The sequence below is a fragment of the Macaca thibetana genome, chromosome 9 (genome assembly GCF_024542745.1).
Source record: "Macaca thibetana thibetana isolate TM-01 chromosome 9, ASM2454274v1, whole genome shotgun sequence".
NCBI lineage: Eukaryota > Metazoa > Chordata > Mammalia > Primates > Cercopithecidae > Macaca > Macaca thibetana.
In genome coordinates this window covers 28,330,116-28,343,193 of record NC_065586.1, presented here as the reverse complement: position 1 = coordinate 28,343,193, position 13,078 = coordinate 28,330,116, and the positions used below count along the sequence as shown (strand labels likewise).

Genomic DNA, 13,078 nt, shown 5'->3' with positions numbered 1-13,078 from the left:
GCCAGCAGTGGCTCAGTTGTGGAGAGAAGTGAGTCATTGTAGTTAAGCAGCCAGCACGTTGTATGCACTTGCACGGTGTCAGGCCCTGTGCTCAGGGCTTTCGTCACCCATATCCCTGCCAGTCATCCTACACAGGATAAAACAAAACGCAGCGTTCTCTAGGTCAAGTTGCTTGTCTGTGGCAAGTCAACTAGGAGGGGACAGAATGAGGGTTTGAATTCAGTAGATCACCTCCTGAGACAACGTACAGAATATCTTCCCCCAAAAGAGGTATGTTCATTAAGATAAGTTCTCTGTCATTTCCCACTTCCTATGTCTTTAGGGGTTTACTTGAAGTTCTGACATTTACTTTTGAAAGTGCAACCACCCTTCTCTTGCCCCATCCCTAGTTTCCCAGGGAGGCTTCTCATGGGTTAGTACTGGCTTGCTGAATGTAGCCCAACACCGCCACCTGGTGTTGAAGGCCCATGACAAGCCCAGTGACCACCACAGACATGGCTGAGACCCAACGGTCATGACTGCTGCTTTAAAGGGTTTTGTATTTTTTTTCGTTCTGACTCCAAAAGAACATGCTTATTGTAAAACATTTAAGTATGCTTGTAAGGAGTAAGTGGAAAAGCCTGCTTGCACAATAGAATGTGAAACCTACTCTGCTTTGACCTCCATAGGGATATTTCTCTAATTATTCCTATCCCCAAATTCTATCAAATTGTGTTTGCTTTTGTGATGACAGTATTTTTTTTTTTTTTTTTTTTTTTTTGAGACTGTCTCGCTCTGTCACTCAGGCTGGAATGCAATGGGGCGATCTCGGCTCACTGCAACCTCCACCTCCCAGGTTCAAGCGATTCTTGTGCCTCAGTCTCGCGAGTGGCGGGGACTACAGGCATGCACGGCCATGCCTGGCTAATTTTTGTATTTTCAGTAGAGACAGGGTTTTGCCATGTTGCCCAGTCTGGTCTCGAACCCTGACCTCAAGTGATCTGCCTGCTTTGGCCTCCCAAAATGCTGTGATTACAGGTGTGAGCTACTATGCCCAGCCTATTATAGTTATGTAGGATAACAGCCTTATTCTTAGGAGAGTCACACTGAAGTGTGCAGGGATACGTCCCACCATGTCTGCAATTGGCTTTCAAATGGTTCAAACAAGAGAGCATACAGAGACAGAGAAAGAGGTAGAGAAATAGGACCACGTTAATCACTGAATCTCAATGAGGAATATACGAGTAGGTGCTCACTGTATAAGTTCTTTCAACTTTTTATACATTTGATATTTTTCAAAATAAGAAGTCACAGCATCACTGTTGAGTGAGGACAGAGGAAAGACAGCTGGAATGTCAAACATCCACACTTAGGAAAGCTGACATGAGTGCCCTTCCATATGAGTGGGACTCCTAGGCGCTTCCTGGTGCTAACAAGCAAGCTGAATGATGTGGGATGGATTCCAGCCAAGAACCCCAATGGTAGCATTAAACCTTGGAGATATGCAGTCTTCCCCTGCCTGAGAAGCTCAGTGGCCCCAACCAAACAAAACATGGTAAACTTTACACGGCATCAAATGCAATGCACCAGAGTGATTTGCAGCAAGAACTTCCTATTATGACCACCATCAGTGATTCTTTGGAAGCAGAGAGGATGCAGACAAGGGGGTCCCCACGACGAATGACTGCCAAGGCATCAATGCAAAGGCTTGGCATTTGCTCTGCAGTTTGCGCTGACCTTGTCCCCAGGCACAGTTTTCCTCTTTCCTGGTTCAACTACATGGGAACAGCTCAGTTCCTTCCTCTAGTGCTGGACACAGACACATTTCTCTTCCTAGGTTCTCACCTTCATTCTCTACCAGCAGCTTTTCTAACACTTTTGTGTTTTTACACTAAAGCAGGAAATGCTAGCTCCTAGCAAAGCCCACATGGAAAATAACAATAGGTGAAGAGACTCGATTAAAGTTCCCAAAGTGCTAGTTGATATCTTGTCTTGAGGGGTTAGGGCAGAGGGGAATGGGTGTGTGTGGAAGAAGTAGAATGAAAAGATCTCACCAGGATTGTGGGAACCAGAGAGTGCCACCATTTCTGAAGTTAATCGCTCCAGTCATCTGACAAATTCTTCTAGGAGACATGCATTTAACCAAAGTAAATGTTGAAAAAATTTTGCAATTCATTCACATAATGGAAACCCCACTGAGGAAAGCAGTGAAAAGGATTTTGTAATGAAGCCTCTCTTTCCCCAGATCTGCATCTTTTTGTCCCAGGGCTGCCTGCAGGGCTCCACCATATGACCTCATACCTGTGAGATTTCTTGAAGGCAATTCACACTGTGTTCAAACTGGAAATAGTTTTTTGCACATTTAAAAGAGGACCCTCGGCTGGGCGCGGTGGCTCACACCTGTAATCCCAGCACTTTGGTAGGCCAAGGCGGGTGGATCACCTGAGGTCAGGAGTTCAAGACCAGCCTGACCAACACGGTGAAACTCCATCTCTACAGATCACAAAAATTTAGCTGGGCATAATGGTGGGTACCTGTAATCCTGGCTACTCAGGAGGCTGAGGCAGGAGAATTGCTTGAACCTGGGAGGTGCAGGTGCAATGACCTGAGATGGTTGCAGTGAGCCTGAACCTCGGAAGCAGAGGTTGCAGTGAGCCCAGGCTGTACTCCAGCCTGGGCAACAGAATGAGACTCCCATCTCAAATATATATATATATATATATATATATATATAAAATTAGTCTACAGTGCTATAGAATACTTTTATTTCTCCCATCTAGCTGTAATTTTATATCCTTTAACCAATTAATCAATTTCTCCCTATTCCCTCTCCCCTTCCCAGCCTCTAGTAACCACTTTCTATTTCTATGATATCAACTTGTTTAGGTTCTGCATATGAGAAGTATCTGTTCCTGGCTTATTTCACTTAACATAATGTCCTCTAGGGAATGACAGCCTTTCATTTTCTTAACAGCCAAATAGTATTCCATTGTGTATACGTACCACACTTTTATCCATCCACTGATAGACACTCGATTCCCTATCCTGGCTATTGTGAATAGTGCTTGCTGCAATAAACATGGGGTTGCAGATATCTCTTTGACATATGCTTTTCTTTAGATATAGGAAATGCTGCTAATGGAATTGCTGGATCATAGGTCATTCTATTTGTACTGTTTTTTATTTGTTTAAGACAGTGACTTGCTGTTTCGCCCAGGCTGGAGTGCAGTGGCGTGATCTTAGCCCACTGCAATCTTCGCCTCCCGGCTTCAAGTGATTCTCTTGCCTTAGCCTCCGGAGTAGCTGAGATTACAGGCATGCACCACTGTGCCTGGCCCTATTTGTAGTTTCTTAAGGAAACTCCATACTGCTCTCCATAATGGCTGTACTAGCATCACATTCCCACCAACAGTGATTGAGTTCCCTTTTCTCCAATCCTTGCCAGCATATTTTTCATCTGGTAATAGTCAAAAGTGGAGTTGATATCTCGTGGTTTTGATTTCCATTTCCCTGATTAATGGTATTGAGCATTTTTCATACCACTGTATTTTAGATAGTATCTTTGGAACTCTTGTGCTTGTGAAACAGATACAGACAAGTGGAGCCTGAAACTACTCTGACATTTTAAAAGTGAGCCCTCACCAACCATGGTAGTATTTTCAGTTTATCACTTTAACAGTTTATAAAGGTAATAAAATGTTAAGGCATCAAAATGTGGGGCAAAACATGAACTTTAAAAGACTTATTGACAAATATCTGTTGATTCTCCAACATGTGTTGATTCTTCTAGGTGATGGGGATACATAAGACACAAAAATGACAAAAATCACTGTCCATACATTCTGTTGTCCCAAGATAAAGCCTTTGAACTACTTAAAAGTGTAAGAAACATTTCATACTAGCACACTTACATACGCTGACCAAATTGGGCAATTAACAGAAGGCACCTTAAAAAAGGAAGCTTATTTATGGGGAAAACAGTGGCATGAAGTACCTGTTCAATCTTAATCTTCCCATCCATTGCAAAGGCAGGCAATTCTTACATCCTAGCCTTTTAAGATGGATATGGGTAGTACAGATGTTCTATTAGTGACACAGCTTAGAATGTGGTAAGTGCCTGGTTCCTGTTCTAAAAGCCAAAAGGGGCTAGTTGGATGTCAAGGCATCTTCTGAACCAGTTTCAGTCCTACCTAGTGAAACCAGGACAATCCCCAACCCCCATGCCTCACCCAATCCTGGCCTTAGAAGCAGGGTCACTTCCTACCAGTCCATCTCCCCAAGATTGGCACATCAGAAGCATCATCTCGTTTCTCATTGGCTTTACTCCTAAAATGTGTTCCTAAGAGGCTATGATTACTGGTTCAGTTGGTTACCCTTGCTTAGAGACTACATTTCATTAATGCTAACAATTTAGGACAGGTTTGCAGTTAGGTTTTGGTGACCAATTGTAATCATTTTTTAAAAAAAATGCTACTTGCTGTTCCTTTTCCATCTCTCAAGGTGAGGGGACCAACATCAAAACGAAGAAAAAAAATTCATTAACCCTTTTACATCTTCACAGGTTCAGATTCTGTCCAAAGCCCTTTATAAACATTCACAGTTCACTCAACACATCTGGTGTTGTTTTGAAGAAAACGTCAGTGAAGAAAGAGTGATGGAGGGTGCTTTTAGATGGTCTGAGCCATCAAGAAAGGCAAAGAAAACCCAAAAAAAAGTCTCACTAAGGCTGGTCTCGAACTCGAGCTCAAGCAATCCTTCCACCTTGTCCTCCCAAGTGCTAGGATTACAAGGGTAAGCCACTGTACCTGGCCCAGGAAAGGCCTCTTTAAGCAGACTGATAAGAGGCAGCAAGCTGTACCGATTTCTATCACGAGCTTTCTAGGCAGAAGAAATGCAAACCCGCAAGAGACTGCAGTGATGAAAACGTGGCAATAATCGGGGGCTTGAACGTGCAAGCCATGGTATGAGCTCTGGGTATTGTTCTGAGTATGAATCATTGCAGGATTACGTACAGAACGGCCTGGTGTCTACATTTCACTCTGTTGGCTGGAGAATAGATTGTGTATGTGTGAAGGTGGGGTGGAGAGAACCTTGGAAGATCTGAGTAGAAGCAGAAAGGTTAGGAGGTTGTGGCAGGGAGTTGCTTCAATGATCGAGGATTGGACTACAGAGGTAAACATTAAGGAAACATTTTCAAAGACAGCTTTGTGGGTCTTGATGGATTAAATATGGAGTGTAAAAAAAAATAAAGGATGACCTGATTTGGGTTTTGGGCAACTTTAACAATGACAGTGTCAATCACTAAAAAACTGAAAGTCGACAATAATCTAAGCACAAACCATGAGTTCTTTTTGACGCACATGCCGTGTTAAGGAAAGCATCTAAGTGGACTGTTTTTGGGAACTCAAAGAGATCAGGGCTGGAGATAATCTGGATGTAAAGTATAAAGTAGCACACGAATGGGATTTTTAGAGCCAAGAGCCTAGATGAGATCATCCAGGCAGGCTGCACATCAGGGCACTATCAAAGGTCATGATCAGGAAAAGGAGGGTACCGCAAATTAGAGCAGGACCTAAAGAGTCCCAACTTTATGCCACAATTTTCACTAACATGTTTCAGAGACTATTGAAACACACCGACTGATTAAAATTTTAGTAGTAATCTGTATTTTAAATTTCCTTACTCAAATACAAATTATGCATTCTAAGACTTTCAAAACAGTTCTGAAATAACTGCACAATATAGTCAAAACATATTTATTACTTTTCAGTGTCATTTTGTACACTCCCGTACAAATACAAGAATATAGCTGTATTTACAGGTATTGAAAAGAAATCTGTATATTCAAACCCAACATCTAAATACAGTAGCTGGAAGTCCTGAACTACAACAGTTCCAGTGCGCAGAGTGAATTATTTCCCGCATTGCCTTCTCCCCTTTAAAACAGTTCCTCAAAGACACGGTGGTTTTTGAACATAATAAACTGTTTTGGAAATGGGTAACAATTCCTGGCAAAGTTTCAAGAACCTCCTTCCCAAGATTTTAGAAGTGTGAAACGTAAGATTTAGAAGAAAAATAAAACTACTCATTTGGGCTGTTAAAAGAAGCATAATGTCTTGAAACAGGGCTGAAACATGTTTTCAGTCTGGAATTACAGTCACTTTAAAATCAGGTTAGACAAGTTAGAGAAATAAGCGTAGGAAAGCTGGATCTTCAGGGGAGTCTCTAATCTTCTTTCATCAAACATATTGTTACAATACCACGACATTTTAGAAGTTTGACTAGAGACTACTAATCTTTCAAAACGGGAGGAAAAAAAAACCACTCAAGAAGTTCCCTAGAGGCTATTCAGTATTTCTAATTATCTGAACCAAGGTACATGTTGAAATCCATGGCCAACTAGATAAGGAAATTCCAGTCCAGAACATTATGCTTGTTTTAATAGTTATTCCTATTCCCTAGTTAAGGTTAGGAGCTGGATACCATGTCTGTATTAAGGTGCAACATTTAAAATATTTCCACCAAATTTTGTTTTCTGTGTTTAAAAATTCACTACTGGCCAGGCGCAGTGGCTCACGCCTGTAATCCCAGCACTTTGGGAGGCCAAGGCAGGCAGATCGCCTGAGGTTGGGAGTTCGAGACCAGCCTGACCAACATGGAAAAACCCCACCTCTACTAAAAATACAGTATTAGCCAGGTGTGGTGGTACATGCCTGTAATCCCAGCTACTCGGAATGCTGAGACAGGAGAATCGCTTGAACCCAGGAGGCGGAGGTTGCAGTGAGCCGAGATCAGCCTGGGCAACAAGAGCGAAACTCTGTCTCAAACAACAATAATAATAATAATTCACTACTAAGAAATGTCAAATTAGGCGTTTTCTCCTAAATCTATGTGACTAATACATTTAGGGATGTAAACTTAAAAAAAAAAAAAAAAAAAAACATAGCTACACAGACCAGTAGACTATTAGCAAATCAAATTCAAATTTACCTAAATCACATTGCCATTTGATCAGGAAACATTTGCCTATTACAACAAGCTGCTCACTTCTTTCCAGAAAAGATACAATAAGGTTTCTAGCTTAACACAGCTCTTTGGGGTTTCATTTACATGCACTAATTCAATTCAGCATATGTTAACAATCTCACAGAGGTATGAACATGACAATAAATTAATGACATTTGTCTTACAAAGTACTCTTAAATTATAGGAAAATATCAGCTTCCAGTATAAGATTTTAATTCCTTTTAATTACACTGGAACATTTTTGTATTTTAGAAAACACCAACACTATCGCTTGCAGTTAACTTTTTGAGTTACTGAAAAGCCTCAACATTTAACTTCCATACTTTAAATATATGCTTAAAGCACAAGAACAATTTCAAAATTTATGTTAGCATCTGAGAATGTAGTAACATTGACACTGATATCTAACATAAAAAATAAGCCCTTGGTGCTGGCAGTTTTGGAAGCACTTATCTTCCCCTACAGAAAAAAAAAAAAAAAAAAAAATCACCAGAAAACTCCAAACCTATTAAAAAAAGAAAAGAAAAAACACCTTTCTAAATCAGATGGCAAGATTTTGAGGGTAAAAGATTTTTTGTGGGTGATTAAGTATTTTTTTTTTCATGCAGAAACCCTTGTGATTTGATACATTACTGGCAGTGTGAAGCTAAGGCCATGTGACTAATATTTTAGCAAAGGAAAAAAAAAGTCAGGTAATTTTATAGTAGCAATAGTTTCTTTTTTTATTTTAATATACTTTAGGAAACAATATACAAAGCTGCGCTTTCCTGCTATTTTCAGATAACAGCAGGAAGCTCCAATTACACAAATTTAGCGTTTTGTGATGGCTAAGAACAGCAGTCAGCACCAGACTTGAACAGTTAGCTACAACACAAACATCCTTCCAAATGAAATGTAATAGCAAGACAGGTAAACCAGGGTTTAACAAATGACAACCACTTGGGAAGTGACTTAATCATTCTTGTTGAATTTCTTATTTCATTAAATATCTTATACACAATTTCCTGTTAATACGTTTTAAACAAAACCTCCCTTAAGGAATTATTTCAATAAAGTATAAATATTCAACAAGAACAGTTCGGATAAAGAATCCCCAGGTAGTTCAAATTCTAATGTGCATTGACCGAAGGAAAAGAAAAATAACAATTTTTGTTTGTTTTAACATGTTTATTACAACAGATACAATTCACATCTGACTAGCTCTGTTTCCTCTTTCCCCTCCCACAACCATGTTCATTGGGCCATTTCCTTATATTTGAGCAATCAATGTACTTTAAGCACACATGCCTGTCCAGCAGTACTCTTAAGTCCATTCTTACGGGGTGCAAATGGATTTCAATAATTTATACAAACAAGTAGGTTATGCTCAATCACTGCAATTTTAAGCTACTGTACACAGGAATGAAAAGGTTATAGAAAAGTGCCATAGCAACAGTGCCTTAAGAAAGGAGATAAAGAGGAGCCTTAAAAAAATGGATAAAATCAGAATTTCAGAGGGAAATGGAACACACGGGAAATGAAAAACATTTCTCTGCAAAACAAATGGAGAAGCACTGCTCTTGATCAGGTGCAAGTGTGGAAACAGTTGTTTCATATTTTGTACACTGCCCATATGGTTCAAAAATCGTATCCTTAGACACAGATCGCCTGGCGCTTGCACTGAATTTTTGAAAATGCAAGATTTCTGAATGATAAATTAACCCCCCCAATTTTTTTTTTTTTAAAAAAAGCTAATTTTGCAGACAGGTTTACATGTAAAAGGCTAGGTATTTAGCCACCTCAGCATTGATTAGTTTTGGATGTCTAAGCTCTGTTACACATGGCTTCCCATGGCTTCACTCTACAAAACATATTTACAACGTGAAGGATACATCTACAAGAAATCTACATTTCAAGGGTTTTACAAATCAATCTTGTATCTTTCCCCTGAATTGACTCTCACAGACCCCATCCCCTTGTCATTTCCTTTGCCCACCTTAACGGTCCAAAGTCTACTTAAATGCAGCTCAAAAATGTTAAGACTGGGCAACAGATTTACAGTTCCTGTTCTCAAAACCATGTGCAATTATTCACATCTTCACACCATGAAGGAATTCTGATTTTTTAGCTTTTCAAGTTCCTTAATTTGTTGTCTCAAAAATAGTATCCTGAAAAATAAAAGCAGACATTAGAATCTGTGTATATATACAAATATTACTGAAAACCCAAACTTCTATAATTACAATTTTTTAAATTAAAATAAGTGATTTCTGCCGGGCGCGGTGGCTCACGCCTGTAATCCCAGCACTTTGGGAGGCCGAGGTGGGTGGATCACCTGAGGTCGGGAGTTCGAGACCAGCCTGACCAACATGGAGAAACCCCGTCTCTACTAAAAATACAAAATTAGCCGGGCGTGGTGGCACATGCCTATAATCCCAGCTACTATGGAGGCTGAGGCAGGAGAATTGCTTGAACCTGGGAGGCAGAGGTTGCGGTGAGCCGAGATTGTGCCATTGCACTCCAGCCTGGGCAACAAGAGTGAAACTCCGTCTCAAAAATAACATAACATAACATAACATAACATAACATAAGTGATTTCTAATTAAGGCAAAATTTTTTTTATAATTTAACTATAAATTAGTTTATAGTTAAGACAAAGTAAATATTTAATACATAATATCTATTAAAGTATCAGGATGGTGAACGGATATTTTAGTTTTCTAATTATTTATTTATTTATTTATTTATTTATTTTGAGACAGAGTCTTGCTCTGTCACCCAGGCTGGAGTGCAGTGGCACGATCTTGGCTCACTGCAACCTCCGCCTCCCGGGTTCAAGCAATTCTCCCTGCCTCAGCCTCCCGAGTAGCTGGGATTACAGGCACACACCACCACGCCCAGCTAGTTTTTGTATTTTTAGTAGAGACAGGATTTCAACATGTTGGCCAGGCTGGTCTTGAACTCCTGACCTCAGGTGATTCACCCGCCTTAGCTCCCCAAAGTGCTGGGGTTACAGGCGTGAGCCACTGCGCCCAGCCTTTTCTAACAATTTCTTAATAATTCCTTTGGCTATATAGACTTAAAATTTATTACTTTATAAACCGTATCATCACAAAGAAAGCAGTAGCTATTATACATGAAATAAACCTATACTGCATGTTTTCTGGCCCACTATATAGTAAAGAGTAGAATTAACCAGGTGTAAGAGATTAATCATTTAGAAGAGCAATTCTCAATGTAGATGTAGGTACATAAAAATGAAGCCAAAAACCAAAAATTGGAACACACAAACCCCACAGTTACCCAGATTCCCATGAATGTAAAAATATTTCCTGTTTTTACTCCTCTCTTCTGGGAACTATAATATTTATTGCCTGTAGACATGAATTAGGCATAATCAGGCTGGCTTGATATTTGACTGTATATACTGTTTCCTAAGATGCAATAATGAATTCCTAAAAGTAGAATGATGTAACAAGCCAAAATGAAGTTTATGTTAGAATTACTTTCAGAGCAATCTGAGAGTACAAGAACCCAAGCTGTTACTCAAAGAGTACCTCTAGATATTTTAGTAACTGTAAATAAACTTACTTTTTCAAGTTGTACTATAAACTCCATTTGGTATTTACTAAATATTTATGGTTTCTTGACAAGATTAACTCTACCTGTAACTCTGTGACTTGCACAGACAGGACATAAAGCCACTGCCAAGTCTGTCCTCAATTCTGTAGTAGGCATTAAAAAAAAAAATACCTATGCTATTATTATTGTGACGTAGATATTCTACTTGAGTGAAACACTAGATCAAGAAATGCGACACAAGAGTTCAGGTGAAAAATACTGAGACAGCAGATACACTAAACTTGCTAGACAAATTCTTTCTATACTTTTCAAGAGATCTATTGGTGATGCAAGGACAAATAATCAGAAATTTCAATGGAAACACCCTCAGCAAGAGAGAACATTTATAATCAGTTGTGGTCAATATTTCATTTTTTTAATATATTATTGCAGCTTATGGAGTTATGAGAAAAGTCTAATGAAGCATTCATCATGGGTTAAGAGAAAATCGACAGGCTTTATCCATCACGAGGAATATTAATAACTTATGAAAATGCAATGATAGAATGTGATCAATGTATCAAAGAGAACTTTACATTTCATAAATAAAATGTCATTTACATTCTTTAGTTCAATTTACGAATCATAATCCTGAGCAACATAAAAATGTATTTCAGTGAAAGACTTACCTTTGCTCTCGCAAAGTTGCTTGAATTTCACATACTCGGACTAAAGATCTTAAATTTTTTAATTCAGTACAAATTTCTGACATGTGAATAGTTCCCATGTTATGCGCTTCTTCGCGTAATCTTGATGCCTGTAATTAATGAACAAAACATAAAATATAAACATTAACATACACAAAATAAAACATTACATTTCTGAGTAAAATTTTATATTTAAGATTAGAGAATAATCCTTCTCCCTTAAATACACAAAAATGCTGGTGAATCTAATGGGGAAAATTAATTTCTTTTAAGAAACTGTCTATAAGGGTGGAAGGTACTTATTTTAGTATTTCTCTTCCAAGTTGGAGAAAATAGGATTTCCAATCTGAAGCTAATACAGCACTAAGAAAGAATGACGCATAATTTGTGGTTAATAAAAGATGCTGGGTCAGCCAAAGAGACTGTCATTTCTGCAAGTTCAGGAATTAGGTATTGATTCAAGAGCCTCACTATACTCCTCTCTATGGTAAGACACACGACATATTCTCTGTAAACTTTCGAACACCCCAGATGGTCAGTTATCTGATAAAAAGAGGCAAATCAACAGTAACTGGAATGTCCTAAGGTGTCTCACCCCAAAGCAAAATAAAACATTTTTTTTTGGCGGGGGGGGACAGAGTCTTACTCTGTCACCCAGGCTGGAGTGCAGTGGCACAATCTCGGCTCACTGCAACTTCTGTCTCCTGGGGTCAAGTAGTAATCCTGGTGCCTCAGGCTCCCGAGTAGCTGGAATTACAGGTACATGCCACCACGCCTGGCTAATTTTTGTACTTATGGTTAGAGATGGAGTTTCACCAATGTTGGCCAAGCTGGTCTCCAACTCCTGGCTGGCCACAAGTGATCCACTTGCCTCGGCCTCCCAAAGTGTTGGGATTACAGGTATGAGCCACTGCACTTGGCCAGTAGATTAACGGTGCTAATGGATTCCGAAACTATCAGAGCAGCTGAGTGGAAAAAGTACACTGGCTTTGAGCCACATCACTGTGTTAATGGGGTGACCTTGGGATCAAGGTTTTATGGACTATTTGGTCTTAAGGACTTCAATGGCAAAATGAGAAAACTCTATCTACACTGCTTAGCTGTTTTAAGAAGTAGAGAAAATAAATATAAGGCAATAAGCACTGAGCTAACTGCTGAGTACCTGACAACAGGGGCTATAATTATGTTAAAATATTTTGTAAAACCAAAAAAGTTACCTTATATGTCAAATATTTTTTAAATGACTACAAAGTTAGGGATTTGTTATTTTAAGTATTGCTTGAATTCAGTGGTCTACATTAGATTTTCTAGAAGTTGATTAAGTTCTGTTTTGCTAATCACCCAAAGGTAAAATCTAGGCTGTACGTTAACATACCTGCTTCTCTGCATGATCTGCAGGCCATCCTTGAACGTGTTTTATGAGATTTTCACTGAAGTGTGCTGCTAGTGCAGGCGTTAATGAACACGTGGATCGGGCAGAAGAATTCTGTGGTACGACTGTTGCATTTGATGCATTACTACTATTAGAAGTATGATTGGGACCAGGTGAAGGACTTCTCTGGCTACTAGAAAACAGAATTGAATGTGTAATATGTTTAAAAGTAGTTTCTGGGTATCCTTATCCTATAAACTGCATGTTAGTACCTTTTATTAACTTAAAGATATCCAAATTCCTAAGAAAAATTTGTTATTTTAACATCAAATAAAGAGAATTAACAATCCAAAGTATATTATTCCTCAAAACACTTTAGGGGGAAAAAGCCTTTTTAACACGACTGTCAAGAGTCTAATGTAAACTGTACTCTCCAAATCTGAGAGCAGAACCT

At 39.1% G+C, this 13,078-nt stretch overlaps 1 protein-coding gene across 3 annotated transcripts in view; it reads right to left on the bottom strand.

Annotated features, from left to right (window-relative positions):
• Positions 1-7,701: 7,701 nt before the first annotated feature.
• WAC (WW domain containing adaptor with coiled-coil) overlaps positions 7,702-13,078 on the bottom strand; it is a 90,098-nt gene continuing 84,721 nt past the window's right edge. For all 3 annotated transcript variants that reach the window (XM_050804510.1, XM_050804508.1, XM_050804509.1), the window contains 3 exons: positions 12,628-12,817; positions 11,235-11,362; positions 7,702-9,152 (listed from right to left, as the gene is read on the bottom strand). In XM_050804510.1, the coding sequence (XP_050660467.1) occupies positions 9,083-9,152; positions 11,235-11,362; positions 12,628-12,817 (388 nt within the window). In that variant the 3' untranslated portion in view covers positions 7,702-9,082. The remainder of the gene's footprint in view (positions 9,153-11,234; positions 11,363-12,627; positions 12,818-13,078) is intronic.